Here is a 22,482-nt window from a genome sequence, read left to right as displayed (position 1 = left end):
CAAAAGGGTGTTCTTTGATGTCTTTTGATTTCTATTTTCCAGGTTTCTTGAGCACAGGGGATCAGGCTGCAAAAGGAAACTATGGACTCCTTGATCTCATACAGGCTTTAAGATGGACTAGTGAGAATATTGGATTCTTTGGTGGTGACCCCTTAAGAATCACTGTTTTTGGATCTGGTGCTGGGGGTTCATGTGTCAATCTGCTGACTTTATCCCATTATTCTGAAGGTAACCGTTGGAGCAATTCAACCAAAGGTATTATGCAGGTTGCAAATTTTGACAATTTTGGTGTCTGCATGCCACCACCATCAGTAGTATGTGATGCTCTGTATATATTTCTCTGTTTAAACTAAATGTTAGAATGAACTCAATAACTGTTTAAAACTTTGTTTCTTCAGCTTCTCTATGCATGTTTAAATTTTTGTCAAACTCTTTGTTTCCTGTGGAGCTTGGTATGGATGCCCTTACAAGCACACTTCAGAATAATTAACATTACAGTAACTTTTCTCTCCTCCAAAGGGTGATTTTGGGGAAAATCAAAGATGTTCACAGTTCTGTTATGTTGATTCAGTAATCAAAAATCAAAGATCTGGTTTTTTTAAAAAAATTATCATTTAACGCAAGGCTTGTATATAATCCATTTTCTAGATGGTAAACGTTTTAAACCCTTTACTAGTATGAAGATAATAAGGAAGCGGTTGTTAGCTAGTTCGTCTGGAAACGTCATTTTCACTTGCCTGAGTAGAGGACAGACGTTTGATTATTTTGCATGCATGATCCAAAATTGTCAAAGCATTAAGGTCACTAGTAGAGCTTTTGACTAAAAAGAAAAATATGTTTGATTTTGTGTTTTTTCTATTTTCAACTCCAAAAATGTTATTTTTTCTCTCTGACGCCTGGCAAAGCAGCCTGGAGCACTAAGGCTGGTTAAATCCATGAGATATTGTTTTTGTCTCCATTTTCTGGCCTTGACATCTTTTTTCCAAGATGCCTGTGCAAGGCTTATCATGCTGGTCTTTACGAACTCCCATTTTACCATGAGTTTAGTCACCCATTCTTATAGCATTATTAACTTGAAATGTCCACAGGAACAGAAGTGTTTTGTTGGAGAAGTCTGTAAAGTAAATACTTTCTCTCCATTATACATAGATAGGAAATAGATAGGAATAGAGAGGAAAAGAGAGAATACATATCAACATAGACCATCTTATGTTTTCTGCTTTTCCATTGTCAGTTTATAGATATTAAGAAAGTATACACTGTCGGTTTTAAATCATGAAGCTTGTCAGCTTATAAGACTAAATGGTATTATATGAGCACCAGACACAGAATATTTGTTTTTGGCATCAAAGACACATTAATGTCAAATTTCAGAATAACAGTCATTAAATGAGTTTATATATTTGAAGGATCACATATTATTATTGACTTAATTTGTAGACATAGTTTATGTAACTTCTCAGTTGTATTAGTAGAGTTCTGATTCGGGATAGCAAAATGACACATGTTTGAGAACTCTTCCAAAGTATAGAGATTTTGGTCTTCAGTGAAATGACTTATTTTGAAATAGTAAAGTTAGTTGTTTTTTTCTTTAACTGAGCAGATTAAAATGTTCTAGCTTGAAGTCTACACTAATGCCAGTACTTATCTAGGATATTATTAGCCAATCTCTTCAGACTTCTTAGGGTCATTTGGTCTCAAAGGCTATTTGCACTGATTTTTTTCTAAAATTTTTTTCTAAATGTAAAGTGAACATGGGTATCAAAGCCATTTTCAGCCAGTATAAAACTAGCATTTTATAAAGAGATGAATCAATTAGTTCATCAGCTAATGTTGCTATTCATCAATCAATCAATGTGATAAACAGTGGCAAATGGCTGTGCAAACAGGTGAAAACGTAGCATTCCATCACACACAGTCTTCAAGGAAATCTATCCATGCCTGGCTAGATAAATGTACTTATGTGTGATCTAGTTCTAAGCTTATTTCTAGTAACAAAGCTGCCTAAATTGACCACGAGATGCTCAGAAGGGGTCTTGGAATCATCAGGCTAATTTTATCTTCATTGCAGACATAGACTTTAAAGTTTGGGAACTTCCCAGAGCTGCAACAATTCTCAGGCCTATAACAATCATGTGTACAAGCACTTTCACTAATAATAAAATATATGGATTTTCCCAGTGCCATCTAGATGGCATATTTCAGACTATGTTAAATGTGATATGTATTTTTTCTGACATATTTAGTTAATGTCATTAAGTCCCTAAAATGGGAAAGAATCTTATAGAAGTCTTATTTTAGCTCTAAAGTTTTTAAGCAGTGAAATATTTCTCTGAGCCAATATTGACAAACACAAGTTTAAAAAGTTATTCATACTATAGGTATTCTCTTTGCTGTAGCAAACTGAAAATATTTTCATAAAGATGTCAGAAATCAGAACAAATATTTATTAGTATTGTTTGACTTTTTGAATATTTTAGAATTATCTGGAAACATTATTACAGGTATTTTGAATACATATATATGTGTTTGGATAAAAAAATGAAAGCTTTGCTTCTAATTTAGTCATTACTTTAGCACCTTTGTGAAAAAGAGTTCTTATACATTAACACATATGAATGATTGAGCATGTGTTTGAATAACTGAACTACAAAGCTGTATTTGGAAATTGCTAATAAAGGTAATTTTTAAAATAGAATAGAGAAATTATATTTTTAAAATGAGAATTTTATTAGAAAATTCCCTAATAAGTAAAGTTCATTTATAAATTTGAATGGTATGCAGTTCTTATCAAGCTGCATATGGAACCATGATTTATAATGTTAAATGTAATTAAGTGAAAAGCAATGGACCATGTACTTTTCATCTTTTATGATAAAATATAGCAGTGTACATTCAACAGTGGGAAAAGTTAAATCACTCTCTGCCCCCACTAAACCCTTCTGCTGATGGTTTTCTCTTTAACCTAGCGAATACACTGCAAATGTTATACCATCCTCAGAAAGATGAGTATTCAACATACTGTGTCTGATACAAAGAGCTGGAAAGAGTATGTCTAAAATGATATTCTGTTTTGTGTGCCTTTAGGGCCATCCCCAGGGTATCAGCAAATTCCGAGCCCCAGTAGTTATGTAAACATATCAACAATTGTTTTCAAATAAATTCTGATTAAAACAAACACACAGAGCCATTTTGAAGAAAGATACATGCAGCCAAATTGGAGGAAATATCCTCAAAAGACAATACAAAGTCTGATGTAGAGCTAAAGGGGAGAAAGCCCCATCTGGCTGGCTGTGACAGTAACATAGGTGTGTACATGCTGAGCAAATAAATAATTGAGACTTCTTTTACCACTACTATTTACACATTTTCCATTTCTCCTTGCTTACTGCCTTTTTGAGACAGGGCACAATCTAGATCTCTTTCTTCTCAAAGTAGTTGCTACTGAAAGCAGAAGACTCAAATCCATCTTTCCAATTCATTGTACCCTGGGGATGACTTTGTGTACCTTCTCTTAAGCAAAAATGTCTCTATCTCCCTGTTTCTTGAGTCATATCTGGGTTTTTATATACACATCTCAAATATCAGATTTGATTGTTTTACCACAACATTATTCAAAGGTCATCTGAAATGTTTTGTTTTGTTTTGTTTTTTCCCATAGGACTCTTTCAACGAGCAATCGCTCAAAGTGGAACAGCCCTTTCCAGCTGGGCTGTTAGTTTCCAACCTGCAAAATATGCTAGAATGTTGGCCACAAAAGTTGGTTGCAATGTTTCAGATACAGTAGAGTTAGTGGAATGCCTGCAGAAGAAGCCTTACAAAGAACTTGTTGACCAAGATATTCAACCAGCACGATACCACATAGCCTTTGGACCTGTGATTGATGGTGATGTGATACCGGATGACCCTCAGATACTGATGGAGCAAGGAGAGTTTCTCAACTATGATATAATGTTAGGAGTTAACCAAGGGGAAGGATTAAAATTTGTTGAAAATATAGTAGATAGTGATGATGGTATATCTGCTAGTGATTTTGACTTTGCTGTTTCCAATTTTGTTGATAACTTATATGGATATCCTGAAGGCAAAGATGTTTTGAGAGAAACCATTAAATTCATGTATACTGACTGGGCTGACCGTCATAACCCTGAAACCAGAAGGAAGACATTATTAGCTTTGTTTACGGACCATCAGTGGGTGGCACCAGCTGTAGCTACAGCAGATCTTCACTCAAATTTTGGTTCACCCACATATTTCTATGCCTTTTACCATCATTGCCAAACAGATCAGGTTCCAGCTTGGGCTGATGCAGCTCATGGAGATGAGGTTCCCTATGTACTAGGAATACCCATGATTGGACCTACAGAGTTATTTCCTTGCAATTTCTCCAAAAATGATGTGATGCTGAGTGCAGTCGTAATGACATACTGGACAAATTTTGCTAAAACTGGGTAGGTACCTAAGGAATGAAGTTTGCTATACTTTAGTAAAAATATCCTCTTAAGCACTTAAAATATACATGTTTTGTGTCCAAATGATTTAATTTAATAGGTTAATGCCAACAATATTTAAGTTCCTTTATTCAAAATTTATATTTGTGGTGTTTCAGAAATCACTGCTTTATTCTTATTTTGTAAAGCTTATTAAGAAAGTCTTTAATCTTTATTGTATTACTCAATGATTAAATTTATTTTGTTTCTTTTTTTAATTACACAGGATTTATTATTATTATTCAATAATGACAAGTTTCATTTTATAGAGATTTTCAGTTTACAGTACTGTATGCCTTTGATCTTCCCAAGTACTTTGTGAGGAGAGCAGGTCAAATACCATAATCCCATTTTACAGAAAAAGGGCCTCAGGCTGTGAAAGCTTTACATAGATATATTCAAATGTCTAGTATATAGCAGCATTAGGACTCCAATCCTCACCTGCCAATTCCAAATCCCAACTTTTTCCCCACTGCTGTCTCTACTAGCTTGCCTATGAGAAAACTCACTTGTACTTGAATTTTTTTTTCATTTATTTTTATTAGTTGGAGGCTAATTACTTTATAATATTGTAGTGGTTCTTGTCATACATTGACATGAATCAGCATGGATTTACATGTATTCCCCATCCCGTTCCCCCCTCCCACCATCTTGAGAAAGAATTTTTTAATCTTTGGATGTGTAGCAGTCCATGGGTAGAGATAACAAGAAAGTGAGATTTACTCAAATTATGTTATCAACCATTTAACAACCTGCCTGAGATAGAATTGCTATTTCTAAATTAACCCCTTATATTAAAACAGTCTAAAGCCTTGCTGAGTTACCTCTTCAATTAAATGTTAAATTAGTGCTATTGTGATTTTTGAAAGAATAAAGCAAATTTCTTTCTCATAATTTCTCTTTTCTAGTGACCCAAATCAACCAGTCCCTCAAGACACAAAATTCATACATACCAAACCCAACCGCTTTGAAGAAGTAGCATGGACCAGATATTCCCAGAAAGACCAACTTTATCTCCATATTGGATTAAAACCAAGAGTTAAAGAACATTACAGAGCCAATAAAGTAAACCTCTGGTTGGAGCTGGTACCTCATCTGCATAATCTCAATGACATTTCTCAGTATACCTCGACAACAACTAAAGTGCCATCAACTGACATCACTTTCAGACCTACGAGAAAAAATTCCATACCGGTCACATCAGCCTTTCCCACTGCCAAGCAGGATGATCCCAAACAACAGCCAAGTCCATTTTCAGTGGATCAAAGGGACTACTCAACAGAGCTGAGCGTTACTATTGCCGTTGGAGCATCACTGCTCTTTCTGAACATCTTGGCCTTTGCAGCCCTGTACTACAAAAAGGATAAGAGGAGACATGATGTTCACAGGAGATGCAGCCCTCAGCGCACCACTACCAATGATCTGACCCACGCACAAGAAGAGGAGATCATGTCCCTCCAAATGAAGCACACTGATTTGGATCATGAATGTGAGTCCATCCATCCACATGAGGTGGTTCTTCGGACCGCCTGCCCCCCAGATTACACATTAGCTATGAGGAGGTCACCTGATGATGTTCCTTTAATGACACCCAACACCATTACAATGATTCCCAACACTATACCAGGGATTCAGCCCTTACACACATTCAATACTTTTACTGGAGGACAGAACAATACACTGCCCCATCCCCACCCCCACCCCCATTCACATTCAACAACCAGGGTATAGCCAGATAAGAGAAACAAACTATTTTTTTGATGGATTGCAGTAAAAGATTACTGAAGATTCCTTGGCTTTCAACCTACAAGACTCTTACTATTTAAATAAGGAGGAATATTATGTGAATATACATATCAAGAACTTTGGGGGTTTTGGAAAAAAAAAAAGAATTGTACATATATACACAAATCAACTTTAAAAGCGAATTTCAATTGCTTGAAGCAATTGTTCTGAATGATACTTTTTCATTCACATTCAAGAATTAATTTTTTGAAGATTTATGTTACATAATGGAATTAGGCATGTGGAACACCAAACAGGAAAGAACTGTGTCTGAAATATAAATATAAAAATTTTAAAAATAACCATGAATATGCACAAGGGACACACCAATGGAATGTCAGATAATTTTCACCAGTTTTTATTTGGAGCTGTTTTATTGTGTAGACCATATTTACATATTTGGATAAGTATACAAAGCACCAATGCTGTTAATGGCCTTAGCGGAGGCTCATGCTGAAATTTGCCAGTAAAACAAAGAAGTTTAAAGACTGGCAGGTACAACATTATCACATAAGTGCTGTCAGTATAAAGTTGTGGGGATAAAGGAAACTGGATATTTTTAGCACGATGTGCATGATCATTTATATGCTTGGTGGCTGTGCTGCTGATTAAGCCGTAATTAAAATTCTTCTCATCCCATTGAAGTTTTTAATAGAAGCTTCCTCCATCAATTGGCAGAACCTAAAGAAGAATTTAGGGGGCAAAAGTAATTACAATAAAATAATTCACAGTAGTTCTGCTAATAGAAGGAATTAGTTACTAAATGTATCTGAAGAAACTATAGGTATAGTGGTGAATACTTGCTGATATGAATCCCAGAAAAAAAAATTTCCTGTGTTTTTAATGTTCTTTTCATTCCCATCTAAATATTTTCTAGAAATATAACCCTAATTGGACATGTGTTATAGGATCTATAATTTGCTGTGGTTTTTGTTATTCTGTATTTTGTTCCTTTGGGTAAGGTGAAGTGTGTCCAAAGAGTAACTTGCAAGTCTTTATGATCTGAGGATGCCCCAAATTACCAGTCTGATTACAGTTCTCAGTTCATTGATTTACTCATGTTGCATGACAAAATGTTTACTAATAATAATTCAATATAAAGTTATGTCCCTCCTCACGTCACTTATCTTTCTCACTGAGGTTCATTCACTGGAATTTACTCACACAGTCTCAATAGATTGCAACGTAGATAAAGAACCTAGAAAGAGCGTCAACACCTGGAGGATTGTAGTCTTACACGTATGTGTGATTTTTAAATGAATATTCTAAGACCACAGAAAACTCTTCATCCCCTTGTTGTTTACCAGTAACAGTATATCACAGACCTTTCCAAATGTTTGTATATGTAATCAGATGTACATTTATATTAAAAAAATTGAGATGGACTTAAAGAGCACATCCTGATAAATACTTTCTCTCTTACCTGTACTATATTTCTATTAGACTAAAGTTATGTGATTTTTTTTTACATTTTTTCAGATGACTAGCAATTTTGATAGTTTGTAAGATAATGCAAAGAACTTTCTCTGACAAACTAACTGCAGTAACAGAAACCTTTCTTTTCAGTTACTCTTTTTCAAGAATGAAAGCTTATTATACAAAAAAAATTGTATACTACTTGATGGAAACAACTTTGTACATCTTGGCCATGTCACTGGTCATTGCGTGAAATAAAGATAATAATGACTATTAGTCCAATGCTAAGAGACATGATCTTTGCTCATTAAAGAGCTAAAATGTTTATTGCTGTTTTGTCTTTTTTTAAAAAACAAAAAAGAAGAAAAAATATGAAACATGACTGTCTCAGAGAGTCATTTCTCTAGACCAGTCGGGTTTTTGAAGACATGTAGGTAACTTCTACAGAAGACACACTGTGTATTTAAAGTCAAGTCTCATCTAAAATGAAGCTGATGAAACATTAATTTTATTATGAATTTATAAGCCCAGGAACTCATGAAAAGTATTAGCATTGTATTTTTTAATACTTTGTCTTGTGAAAATGGCGTGGAAATAAAATGTGCCAATCGTTTTCAGTTAGAAACACACGTTCCAATTCTGATCATCAAGAAACAGGTCTATTGGAAATAAATGTGCAACATTTATGAAATACAATATCTAGGTTCCCAATATCAGGGTGATTAATTTCACATAAAGTAGTGGATAGAAAATTACCCTTCTCAGAAAATTTTAAAGTGTTGAGCAAGACTTTAAGCTAACAATAAAGATAAAAATCTTCTATTTTGAGGAATTTATTTACTTATAATTCCCCCTCCCAATTATTAACTATCAGTAAAATGTAGATGTTGCTCCATAACTTCAAATAAAAATCTGTTGGAAGCAGAAAAAGTCTTCAAAATCCAGAGCGGTCTATGTTCAGTTTTTGCCTGATGTGATTATGCTTTTAGGCTGTGAACTGCCAACATAAACATAAAGAATTGTTTTGCATCTTAAATATTGTTTAATCAGAAAACTCTCTTTTACTATATTGATTAAACAAAAGATAAAGACAAAAATAGAAATGACAGCAAAATAAGATATAAATGAAATCTTTCATATGCATTACTTCACTTAGCAAAACCATTCTATTTTAATGATGGCCTTATTTATATCTATCTACTTATCTATTGCTCTGAACTTATCTGTTACTTGATCTACCTAGCTATCATAACAGACATTTATTTTATACTAATTTAGGAAAATGACCTAGGAAAACAAAGCATAGCCCTATTTTGTTTTTATTAATGTAGCAAAAACTTTGTGGAGGATAAAGCAGCTCTAAGTTTTATTACTGTTTGAGGTCATGATGATGTCATTGTGAGCATTAGTTGCTAGTTTTATATAAAACAGCAGCTAGTTTTCTGAATGTAAAATGATGTACCACAATAAATAGAACATTAAGAGCTGTTTTTAAAGCTGAAATGAATTTTATGCAATAAGATTTTGAATAATGTTATTAGATTTTACCCAAATGTTTTAAATATATTTATTTAGATGATGGTTTTCTTTAGAAAACAAGTCACAAAATTAAAATAGTATTTTTGTCATCACATATTAATTCAGATTTCCCTGCCTCTGCTGATACTGAAAATAGCCAAGGCTGCTTACAATTTATACAAACATTAAGCCAAAATTAATTTTATTTCATTGTCTTCAGTTCAGTTCAGTTCAGTCACTCAATCATGTCTAACTCCTTGCGACCCCATGGACTACAGCACTCCAGGCTTCCCTGTCCATCACCAGCACCCGGAGCTTGCTCAAACTCATGTCCATCAAGTGGGTGATGCCATCCAACCATCTAATCCTCTGTTGTCCCCTTCTCCTCCCACTTTCAATCTTTCCCAGCATCAGTGAGTCAGTTCTTCGCATCAGATAGCCAAAGTATTGGAGTTTCAGCTTCAGCATCAGTCCTTCCAATGAACATTCAGGACTGATTTCCTTTAGGATGGACTCGTTGGATCTCCTTGCATCCAAGGGACTCTCGAGTCTTCTCCAACAACACAGTTCAAAAACATCAGTTCTTTGGTGCTCAGTATTCTTTATAGTCCAACTCTCACATCCATACATGACTGCTGGAAAAACCATAGCTTTGACTATATGGACCTTTGTTAGCAAAGTGATGGCTTAGCTTTTGAATATGCTACTAAGTTGGTCATAGCTTTTCTTCCAAGGAGCAAGTGTCTTTTAATTTCATGGCTGCAGTCACCATCTGCAGTGATTTTGGAGCCCAAATAATAAAGTCTGTCACTGTTTCCATTGTTTCCCCATCTATTTGCCATGAAGTGATGGGACTGGATGCCATGATCTTAGTTTTCTGAATGTTGAGTTTAAAGCCAACTTTTTCCCTCTCCTCTTTCACTTTCATCAAGAGGCTCTTTAGTTCTTTGGTTTCTGCCATAATGGTGGTGTCATCTGCATATCTGAGTTTATGAATATTTCTCCCAGCAATCTTGATTCCAGCTTGTGCTTTATCCAGCCTGGCATATCACATGATGTACTCTGCATATAGGTTAAATAACAAGGTGACAGTATACAGTCTTGATGTACTCCTTTCCCTATTTGGAACCAGTCTACTGTTGTTTCTTAACCTGCATACAGATTTCTCAGGAGGCAGGTAAGGTGGTCTGGCATTCCCATCTCTTTAAGAATTTTCCAGTTTGTTGCGATCCACACAAAGGCTTTGGCATAGTCAATAAAGCAGAAGCATATGTTTTTCTGGAACTCTTTTGCTTTTTTGGTAATCCAGCTGATGTTGGCAATTTGATCTCTGGTTTCTCTGCCTTTTCTAAATCCAGTTTGAACATCTGTAAGTTCATGGTTCACGTACTGCTGAAGCCTGGCTTGGAGAATTTTGAGCATTACTTTGCTAGTGTGTGAGATGAGTGCAATTGTGCAGTAGTTTGAACAGTCTTTGTCACTGTCCTTCTTTTGGATTGGAATGAAAACTGACCTTTTCCAGTCCTGTGGCCACTGCTGAGTTTTCCAAATTTGCTGGCCTGTTGAGTGCAGCACTTTCATAGCATCATCTTATAGGATTTGAAATAGCTCAACTGGAATTCCATCACCTCCACTAGCTTTGCTCATAGTCTTGACTTTGTATTCTAAGATGTCTGGCTCTCAGTGAGTGATCACACCATTGTGGTTATCTGGGTCATGAAGATCTCTTTTGTATAGTTCTTCTGTGTATTCTTGCCACCTCTTCTTAATATCTTCTACTTCTGTTAGGTCCATACCATTTCTGTCCTTTATCAAGCCCATCTTTGCATGAAATGTTTCCCTTGGTATCTCTAATTTTTAATCTATTGAAGAGATCTCTAGTCTTTCCCATTCTGTTCTTTTCCTCTATTTCTTTGCATTGATCACTGAGGAAGGCTTTATTTTCTCTCCTCGCTATTCTTTGGAACTCTGCATTCAAATGGAAATATCTTTCCTCTTCTCCTTTTCCTTTTACTCCTTTCATAGCTATTTTTAATGCCTCCTCAGACAACCATTTTGCCTTTTTGCATTCTTTTTCTTGGGGATGGTCTTGATCACTGCCTCTTGTACAGTGTCATGAACCTCCATCCATAGTCTTCAGGTACTCTGTCTATCAGATCTAATCCCTTGAATTCATTTGTCTCTTCCACTGTATAATCATAAAGGATATGATTTAGGTCATACCTGAATGGTCTAGTGGTTTCCCCAACTTTCTTCAATTTACTTCTGAATTTGGCAATAAAAAGTTCATGATCTGATTTCATTGTCTTGCTGTTTACACAAATTATTGTCAAATGTTTATCAACAGTTTAATGTTGTTTTAGAGAATGGGATTAGCAATATAAAAGTGGCAGTTCTCATAGTTTTAAATTTTGGTCGAATATGTTGACTGTGAACAAAATCTACTTGACTACTACAGATTACTCATGAGTTCTGTTATTAACTGTAGGAAATTGGAAAATCACTTGCTATAGCATGAAAAACATCCAGCTTGAATCTGGAGAGATGCTAATAGCTCAAAGCAGAAAATTTGAGTAATGCATAGATTATTTTATTCTTCATTCCAAATTTGAAAGTTGACCAAATAATGCTTTAATTCTAATTTTTTTATCTGTACCACATGAAAGCAGCAGCAAAATTTTTAAAATCAACCATACATACTACTAAAGAATATAGCAAGGATGCCATTAATCTTCTTACAGAAAAGAAATGCCAAAACTCAATTGTTTTATCTATAACACATTCTTCTCAGTTATTTCACCTGTTGACATATTTATACTGACACATGTTAATGTAATGAAAAGATTCAAAGAATGTGGTTTTGTGTTCCAGTTTTAAAGACACTGCTACGTAGAACTTTTGGGGATTCTTTTCTTTGGTGAGTTTCACAGAAATACTTTCCTGGGGTAAAATGATGAAGGGAGTTCTTAGGAAGCTGTCAAATATCATGGCAATCCTTTGAAGTTTGTTTTCTTCTGTGTTATTGGTTCAAAGTACTGGTGTTCCCCTTCATTTCTAGTAATTAGTTGTTATAGACTATCACTTTTTAATGTGAGTGAAAATTAGATAATTTGGTTATACTTGTGAAAACATGCTCCCAAATAAATTCAATTAATGGGCACTCCCCTGCTGAGATTTTGTTATCATTCATTTAATTATCCTGTCAAGCTTTATTGTTACCACAGTTGTTTTGGCTTTTTAGTCAATAAACTAAGGGAATTTCTCCAACAGCCTTATACCTCTCCTGCACTTGATATAGTAGCATGCACTTCAAATTTCTGTCAGAAGTCGCTAAAGAAATTTCCTACTGAGGTGAAGTATTTAGTAACCAGCTTGATTATTTTTCATAAGCATTCTGATTTGGTTTTATTCTGAGACTTTGCTGTATTTGTATGCAAGCCAGAAACCAGCTCAATTTGAAAAAGGTTGTCGCATCTACAAACTGGAATAACCATGTGCAGGGCACAAGTGCCTTACTTCCTAGGATTTTATTTATGAACATTACTGTCTATTTTTACTTTGCAACTCCTAATAATTCAACTTAAAAGGTATAATTGGATGACCATGTTATAAGTTTCCAATAAGAACATTTTATTTAGAAAAGTATTTTCTTGCATTTAGTTTGATTTTTGTATGATACCAAATGGGTCCAAATGACTTCTGGACAGAACAAGGTGAATTTTTGGATAGCAACAGTTATTTAGCATTTTATTTAATGGTACATGTAGAAATTTAAATCTATAGCAAATTTTTTTTCCAAATAAGTAATTTTAATGTAGAAGAAGTCTGAGTTGTCAGGGACAATTATAAATCAAACAGTTATGTAATCTTTTCTAGTCAAGCATTATATATACCATATGGTATATATAGCTTAGGAACTATATGGTTTATACAATATTTATGATGGCCCTTTCAGACTCATATATTTACAAATGACATTGTATTAATATATCTCTCTATGTATGTATTGATATGACAGAATTTAGTTCTCTATGAAAAGTCAAGCCAAAGTGCTAGCAGTTTTGTGTTGAAATGAATGATAATAATTAGAGCTTTAAAGAAACTTGTACAAATACAGTAACAAAAACTCAGCAGATGAAATTAAAGCAGAGAAACTATTTTTGAATGCCATATCCAGAATTGATATCTGTATTAGATGGTGTGTTTAGAAGGATTTTAGTGTTTTTGATTCATCCCTCTCTGCGCTTATCATTTAGCATATTAATGGGACAAATGTCATGTTTTTTTGTAATAAAAGGCCATTGGGTTGTCATGTTTCAGCTTGTGTTTTGACATCCATGGCTTTCATTAAAACAAATTCATCATCACAAATAAATATTACCATGTTTTCCAAGTTGTGTTGACCATTTTTAAACTCAGAAATAATTTTTTCTTTGCTTGACACACACAAAAACATTTCCAAGATAAATGTTCCCTTGCAACTTCTTTCTATTGCCCACACATATGCTGACAGTTCTGATTTGATGGAAACCATGATATTTTATGATCTGTTCACCTCTTGGTGAAGGCAGGGAAAGAATTTGGAGAGTAAAGTTTGGGAACTTGGATACAGTTGTTACACAGCTTGTCAAAAGAGAGAGAGATGAGAAAAAAAAAAAAGAGTAAGGAACTGAAGGCGAAAGAAAGGAAGAAAAGCTTCTCAATTTTTAATTAATGACTTCCTGCCTCCAAATAGTTGCTTTTAAAAGCAGAGTTGTATGGAAGTTACTTTAAAAGAGCACACAGGGATTTAAACAAAACCCATCAAACCATAATCTATTTTCCGTAGAGAACAAGATTAATCATAATTAGAAAGAGGCACCAAGTTTAATCCTTGATTCAAGCCTTGGTCAAATTGTGTCACTAGATAAAAATCACAAAATTTTATTTTGTGTCACAAAAACAAAATCTAGAGAGAGATATTTCTAGCCTGTACAATCTAATCAGTAATGATCTTTGTAGGGAAGACTAAGTGAAGTGTGGTATCTCTCATCTGAATGTTGCCCAAGATGGAAGTACAGTGAACAAATAGGACGTCGTAGAATTTCCTATGCATGGTCTAAAGACCATTATTTTCAGACTGCTAAAAATGGTTGTCATTGCTTTCTTTGCTGACCTCTGTGGCCACATATATATATATCACATATATATATATATATATATAACTGTTTATACCAAATAAACAGTTCAGAAACACATTTTAAGAGTTTTACTTTCCACAAAAGGATTTTGATGTTTAGTAGGACTTCATGTTGGTGCAATTTCATTTTCTCACTATATTTCTACATTTCCTTACAGGTGACAGAATGTTATTTTTAAGTTCAAAAAAAAAAGTCCAAAATATATTCTGTAAATGTTCATATGAAAACAGTATTTTCTAATGGAGTATCATAACTTGAAGACTTTTGTACTGCTCCCATCCTGGAAAGTTGCTTTGTATCTCCCTTTAGACATTTCTATTTCTCTCCTGAAAACACTCAGCCTCTCTCTCAGAATGGAGTTCCTCTTTACTACAGGAAATCTCCCCACCAGTTCCTGCAGTTTCCTTTCCCATGCCTTCTCCCATTTTTATTTATGGTTTCTTCTTCAAGGATGTGGAATTTGTGGGGAAAGTCTTAAGGTGAGCTAAATAAGCAATGCTTCAGGCAGATTGGAAGCTAGTGATCACCAATCAAGCAATGAAAGAAATTAGCCATCTATTCACTCACCAAATGGTACACAAGGTGTGACAGACAATGTGCTGAGTGTTAAACACATGAGCCAACTCTGTGATTTACCCAATAACAAATAATAACTGCCACACCAGGAATAGGTTTAAACCCTTAAACTACTCAGATTACCTTCTGTGCTACCAACTATACCACATTATTATGCAACATCTTGTTTTATCTATCTGATAGGTCTCAGAATAGTAAACATAAAATATTTGTTGAGTTCCCAGAAATATTATATGAATTCTGTTGAGCAAATCCATCAACAGAGGCAAATGTATAACAATTATTCCTAATAATAAATATGGCCATATTTAAAGTCACCCTTTATTAGGCCAAAATAGATCATGGAATACAAAAGATTCAACTAAAACTCATCTGATCCAACCACTAAACTGACTTCTTATTCCTCTTCTACAGTCCTAACATGTTGTTGTGAACCCTATCTAATACTAAGATAGTAGTATTATTTTACTACTAAAGCAGCCTACTACATATGGGCCTGTTTGGAATTTCTTCCTTTTTATGATCTACTGCTCTTTTTTTTTGGCCTGAGTCATAAACTCTCCAACATCTCACTTTCTTTTAAATATTTTAAGTCAGTTATTATATCTTCCATGAATCATTTTCTTCTCCAAGGAAAAATTTCTATTTTGAATACATCATTCTGAACACTATTTTGAATATACTACCAAACTTCTCAGAAAGTTTGATGTCAAGAGTTGAACATAGCAAACCCTTCAGGTACAAGTTGATCTCTACTTCATAGAACACCACTATAAATATCCTCACTGCAGAAACGATTTTTAAATATAATTTATGATGGTATTACCTTCTTTAGTGATCATAGCACACTACCAATTCAGACTGAGACATTCTCCCTATTAAGACTCTTTAAAAACTTACACACATACAGCCATTAAGAAAATTCTACCTTTATCTTGTCCTTGATAATTTGTTTTACCTCATCTTTAAGATATTGAACACTATTGAATGCCACCTGAAAATCTTTCCATCCAAGAGGAATGAAATCCATCAAAATGGTAAACATCCTTCTTTCTTGACCCAGACCATTAACAAATGTTCTGTTCAGACTCAGGGTGAGAACAAAGCCCTGGAGTAATAAGTATAGAAGTAGTATGTATAGTACTGAGAACAGCAGTAGCCACATTTGCTGAACACCTATTATATTCTAGGTTTGTGTTTATACCCCACAGCAAACTGCCACGCACCACCCTCAAAGCACTTATCAGTTGTTTTCCATGCACTTACTCATTAATTAATTCTTTAAAAATATTAAAGATCTATTACATGTTTGTCATTGAGCTATTTGTGATAGAAAAGTGAATAAAATATAGCAGGTGTACACCATTAACAGCAACCAAAGGATTTAATTCTTCATTTTGTCTACACATATAGCCAGAGACATTATCAGGTAAATTTGAAGGACTGATTTTCTTTCATTTAAAATATTTGAATGACATCATAGTCATCCTTAGGAAAATTAGGGTAATTACTCTAGAACTTCTCTTAAAGATTTCTGAGCGGTTAGCACTTTTATGTAAATGGTTTCATAGAAAAAGAATGTGGTTCTGCCACTTTAATACTTTGCCCAATTCTTACACTAATAATCTGTCATAGTTTAGATGCTGTTGTAGGCCAGGCAACTGTAGTCCTCAAACGGGATTGTTTAATAGGAAAAAATGACTCATGAGCAAGGTAAAACAATCCAAATAGCATAATATATTTTATAGTGAAAAGTAATCATCTCTCTCACTTCAAGTCCCAATTCCTTCCTCAGAAACATTGACAGTTACTAATTCATATATATATATTTCTACAAATATTACATTCATATATGAATAATGTGCAAATGTGTATTGCTTATGTGTGGATGTGGAGGAAAACATGTATATATTATTTTTTAAGTTACCTAGAAATGCTCCACAGAAGCATGTAATATGTCTGCTTTATGAGATAAATTAAGTAAAACTGTTTCAAATTTATCCATGAATCCAAACTAATCAAAATTGCATCAGAGTTTGTTTGTTTCCAGACCTTAGATGGTAAAGATCAAAAATGACCAAGATCATTTTGAAGCAAAAGAATAAGGAGCAACAAACTCACCCACCGTAATTCAAGAGTTACTATTAAGCTATTTTAATTAAAATAGTGTAGTATCGATTCAGAGGTACAAATGGAGAATAATAGTGAACTCATAGACAGATCAATGAAAAAGAAGGAATTTGCTGTATGCCAGAGCAACATTACAAATCAAGAGGAAAGGAAAACTCTTCAGCTAAAAATGGTTATCTGCATGACAGAAAATTATCTCTATGTCACACTACACTCAAAAAGTAATCCCACATAAATTAAGGATATAAATGAAAAGCAAACTTCAAATGTTTCAGAAGAACATATAAGAAAATATTATCATGCTTTGAAATAGGGAAGAATTTATTAAGAAATAAAAATAGTATAAATCATAAAGGAAAGGATAAGAAATTGGGATTAAAATCTCAATACATCAAATAAGATTTTTTTTAACAATTTAGAGCACATACTGAAAGTAAATATTTAGAGCACATATAAGCAATGAAAGATTAATTAATGCATTGAATATAAAGCTCCTGTAAATTAATAGGAAAATAACAACTCACAAGAAAAAAGGGGCTGATGAAATATGGTGGGTTGAAAATGTGTCTATTTCTTCCCTCTCCCTAATCTTCACAAAAATAGAAGAGATGAAAAATACATAAATCTATCAGAATAGGAATAGAAGAGATTAGGATTTCCATAAAGCTTTTGGAAGATAAAAATTAGATAAATGATATTAAGGAAATAATAAAACCTATGAAAATAACATAAATCAGCATGAGAAAAGTTAAAAAGTGCTTTAATAGAACTCAAGAAATAATTATAAATAAAAGAAACAATGAAGTTTAAATTAAACACAAGAGCAAAGACTGCTTTAAGAAACTTTGAAAAATTCTTAAAGGGAAATAGAGGGTTTAAAAGGAGAAAAAAGTCCATAAATAAAGATGAAAAGAAGGAAAAAGGAAAAGGATTCAAGTAGAAATGACAAATAAGGAGGTAGAAAAACAAGACTCAACATATGTGTATATGGATCTTCATAAAAGGAAACCAAAATAGAGAACAAAATTAATACAATAAAAGTGTAACTTCAGAAAATGCTCTCTATGTAGTAGAAAAAGATTTGAAATTACATTTTGAAAGAATGCACAGAATACTGGAGAAAACTGATAAAAATTATATTAAGACATATTCTATTCTAGTGAGATTATTGGAAATAAAAGAAACAATTCTTTGGGTATTTATATCCATGTAATAAGGTCAAATTTTTTATGATGGAGACTCTCATAATGAGGTTATCATCAGACTTTTCCAAAGCAATGTTTTGTGCCGGAAGAAAATTATCATATGTAAGATGCTCAAGGAAACAGAATGTGAGCCAGTGATTTTTATATTCAGTAATAAACTAACTTTACTTAAGATACAGCTATGAAGGCCATAGATAAAATATTAACAACATTCCAGAACTCAGAATATTGTTTCCATGAACATTTCCTGAGAAATTTACCAGAAAATGATCCCAGACAAACAGAAAGAAGACACTGATGTAAGGACTGATGTTGAACACTAAATGTATATTCACTCATATAATTATGTCTAAATGAGGATTCTAAAGTAGAGAGTACATTAGACAGTAGCTACATGCTTTGACAATGTAGACATAATACAACTATAAAAAATGTGAGGAGAAAGGAAAATCATATGCAAAATTTTCATCACTTTCAGAAATCATATTGGGTTTGGTAATAATGCTATTGCTACACAAATTTTTACCTGTGTGGTAAGGGTTACAACAGACAAACAATATTGTGATATGATAATTCAATCATCTCCACTGTTTTGAGAACCAGCAATATGGAAGGAAGGATATTCTGATGCAGGATAGAATAGGTTAAGTAAAAGTGTTATAGTTTGGATTTTAAAATGGAAGTGTCAGAATAAACATTAAAAAAAAAAAAGTTATGCAAGAAATGACCAAGTCAGTAGCAATGAGCAGCTCCAGAATTTGAATTGTGGTCTTCAAATAATGTTCATTACTTTAAAAGCAGAGAGAGAAAGGAGAAAGAGAGACCTGGGGAACAAACGTATGAGATGAATCTGGAACATCTTGCCAAAGGCTTCTATAAATGTATCTGAAGGACTCAGGAGTCAACTTGAAGATCTCACTATCTAAAGATGGGACAATGTGAATATTGATAAGGATAATTTCAGTTGATCAAAATTCATAAATCAATAATAGATTTAAAATAAAAGCTCTTCTGTCCTTATGGATGATAAGTGGAGTTCAGTTCATTGTTTTGAAAACTGATAAATAAAAAGAAGCATTAAAGAATTTGTCCTATCACTCCTCTATGAATTATATAACTAGGTAGCCAAATTGTAGATGCAAAGAATTTATTCTTTGTAGAATTATTTCAAAAAGAAGGATGATTGTATTAGAATTTCACATTTTCTCACATCTGACAAATTAATAGATCTAACTATTGTGCATTAGCATCATTATAAAAATAGAAACCACCAGTCATGATGTGCCTCTGGATGGAAATCTACCAACTCTGAAGAAGTTTTGCACCCAGAAGTGAACCTGGATCTAATTAGATCTCTAGGTCCAACAACTGAGAAGTATAAAAGTCAAAAGAGCAGTTAAACGGTAAGAATAAAAGCAACAAAATTTGTACTATAGGAAATTTTGTCAATTAAAATTTCTGCCTTCTTCACCGAAAAATTTCAGGAAAAATTATAGTGAGATAATATGTAGGTTAAAAGAAAACTTACAAAAACTAAAAAAATGTTTAAGAAAGTACCTTTGGGTGAAAAAATTATCAAGAAAAGCAAGATGGATCACAAACACCCAAGATGGTGTTAATTTAAAGGAGAGGAAAGAAGTTGTGATTGGGATGGGGCATGTGAAGGACTTTTGAGGAGGTCTGCAAAGTTCTCTTTCTCAATCTGGGTGGTTTTTTCCAGAGTATTTTTCTTATAGTGACGTATTATTAGCAAACACTTATTTCGTGAGGTTTTTCTGCACCTGTATCATAATTTACAATGAAGTAAAAAGAATTGCAATAAAAAAGGTAATACATGAAAATGTCTCAACCTTAAAGGATATGACTTTATTAAATGAAAGAGCCTACCATTGTCTAGTGTAATGGATTGACAGGGCACTCCATCAAGGGATATAGTCATGAAATGTCAGGGCATCAGAAGAAAAGTTTCTAAAGCTTCTAGAGACAAAGAAAAGGGGATCTCAACATCAGCTCTGGAAAGTGGAAGAAACTGAACAAATTAATGATCTACCTAGAATTTTATATATAAACAAAATATTGATCCAGGTGTATCAGTTCAAGAAGTCATGGGTCCAGGAGACAGAAGGAGAGAACAGACAGAACAACTGCTCAGAAGACCGAAGAACAACCAGTTCAGTTCAGATGTGTCACTGAGGACCATGATAAAGAGGTCTTGAATGTAAAATGGAGTATTTGATATGTTTCAGCATTTGAAAAAAAAAAAAAAACGTCATTTGTATGGATTTAAATTTTTTTTCTGAATTTGTGAAGGACACAGAAAACTAAGCAACAAACAGAATGATCATTGTTATTACAGAAAAAAGCAAAAAGTATTATACAAAATGTAATCTTTGAACATTTATTTTTTCACATGAATGGAAATACATACTTAAGGGATAATTCTTACAAGTAGGTTGTAAGAATAAGGTTGTATCAAAAGATATTTTTTCTTATTTGACTATTTCCTGATTGAATTTCTAAAATGTTATACAAACATACACTCCCACCAACAGTGTATTAGAATACCCATCTCCCTCCACTATGGCCAAAGATGCAATTATTACTTTTTTATCTTTTCCATTTTAATATGAGTGAAAAGTCATTATTGTATTAATTTGGTCTTTTTTAATTGAGGTAAAACATCCTTTATTACGCATATAAACCATTGTATTTCTTTTTATATTAAATGTCTTCCTTTACTTTGTATATTTTTCTATTTATTAATCTCTTCTTGTGGAATTATAAGAGCTCTCTAGAGATAAATAAAATCAGTACTTTTTGTCATGTGTGTTGTAAATAATTTTGCTCAATTTTCCTTTGAATTTTATGTTGTTTTGTGCTGGGAAGAAATGATTGTGTTTTATTATTTAAGTGTATTAGTGTTTCCTTTCTGTTTTCTGGATTTTGTGTCTTGCTTAAAGAAAAACATTTCCCATTCCAAGATTTTTTGTTAATTTGCTCATATTTTCTTCTGTATTTACAGCCTGGTTATTTAAAGTTCAATTTTTTTGATCCATCTAAAAGTTATATTGACATAACAGGTAAGGAGGAATTTAACTTTATTTTTTTTCCCAGCTAAGTCAAGATTTCAGGTCTGAGTAAAATGGATGGTGTTATAAAACTGAGAGCTTTTTAGTTTTAGTTTCTGAAATCTACAAGACTGTAGAAGAGCATGATGCTAGCTAAACCTCATGGAGATTGTTACTACCTCTCTCCATTTTGTGTGCTTATGACTAAAACCTGCTTGTTGCCTTAGTATGTGACATCTTACATCCAGATGGGAAATTCCCAAGGAGTTTAAAACCATCTAGTCAGTGAAAGGGAGGGCCTCTGGCTTATGATCCCAGTCCACACAAAGGCATCATGGGGCTTTGTGTTATTAAGTATATATATTTTATATATACTTCACAACTACAGGCCATATTTTTTAACTACCACTTATGATTAAACTAGCTTAAAAACAACAAGTTTGCAGAGTCCTATAATCAGAAGAAAATCAATAGTGCGAAAAAAATCTGTGATGGGTAAGTAGTTTGATCTAGATTGGAGTCAGAAAACACCAACAACAAAAGTACACCTTCACCTGCTCCTGGATTTACAAACCTAAACCAGTGCCTGATAGATGCTACCACAGAATTGCAAGGAATTTCTACCAAGTAGGGTATCTTAAAGACAAAGGTGTTTGTCTTGACACCTTTAAGATACTCTAATATACTGTCATGTGTAAAATAGCTAGCTAGTGGGAACCGGCTGTATAGTTCAGGGAGTTGAGCTTGGTGCTCTGTGGTGATCCAGGGGGGTTGGCTGGATACGGGTGGGAGGAAGGTGCAATAGGAAGGGGATATATGCATGCATACATATATATATATACACAAACACATACAGATAACTGATTCTCTTCATTGTATAGCAGGAACTAACACAACATTGTATAGCAAATATACTCCAATAAAAAAATACTCTCAGTGATGATCTTGTTTCTTCCCACATTATACAGCAATAGACAGTTCTCTGATCACTTTTTCCCCTGCTGCTGATAAAGATCTTATTTAATTGTTTGCTTTATTTCTTTGTCCATTACCCAAGATGTCTATGTCATCTCTAATTCTCTGGCCGTCTTTATTTGAGGTTGATTCTTGGAAC

At 33.6% G+C, this 22,482-nt stretch overlaps 1 protein-coding gene across 11 annotated transcripts in view; it reads left to right on the top strand.

The window, feature by feature from the left end:
* Window positions 1-20,604, top strand: part of NLGN1 (neuroligin 1) — a 908,992-nt gene extending 888,388 nt beyond the window's left edge. For all 11 annotated transcript variants that reach the window (XM_070466393.1, XM_070466392.1, XM_070466391.1 and 8 more), the window contains 3 exons: window positions 43-255; window positions 3,662-4,451; window positions 5,399-20,604. In XM_070466393.1, the coding sequence (XP_070322494.1) occupies window positions 43-255; window positions 3,662-4,451; window positions 5,399-6,221 (1,826 nt within the window). In that variant the 3' untranslated portion in view covers window positions 6,222-20,604. The remainder of the gene's footprint in view (window positions 1-42; window positions 256-3,661; window positions 4,452-5,398) is intronic.
* Window positions 20,605-22,482: the final 1,878 nt, after the last annotated feature.

Source organism: Odocoileus virginianus, chromosome 4 (assembly GCF_023699985.2).
Source record: "Odocoileus virginianus isolate 20LAN1187 ecotype Illinois chromosome 4, Ovbor_1.2, whole genome shotgun sequence".
Lineage (NCBI taxonomy): Eukaryota > Metazoa > Chordata > Mammalia > Artiodactyla > Cervidae > Odocoileus > Odocoileus virginianus.
Note: the sequence above shows the minus strand (reverse complement) of the source record. Positions and strands in the feature narration are given on the sequence as shown.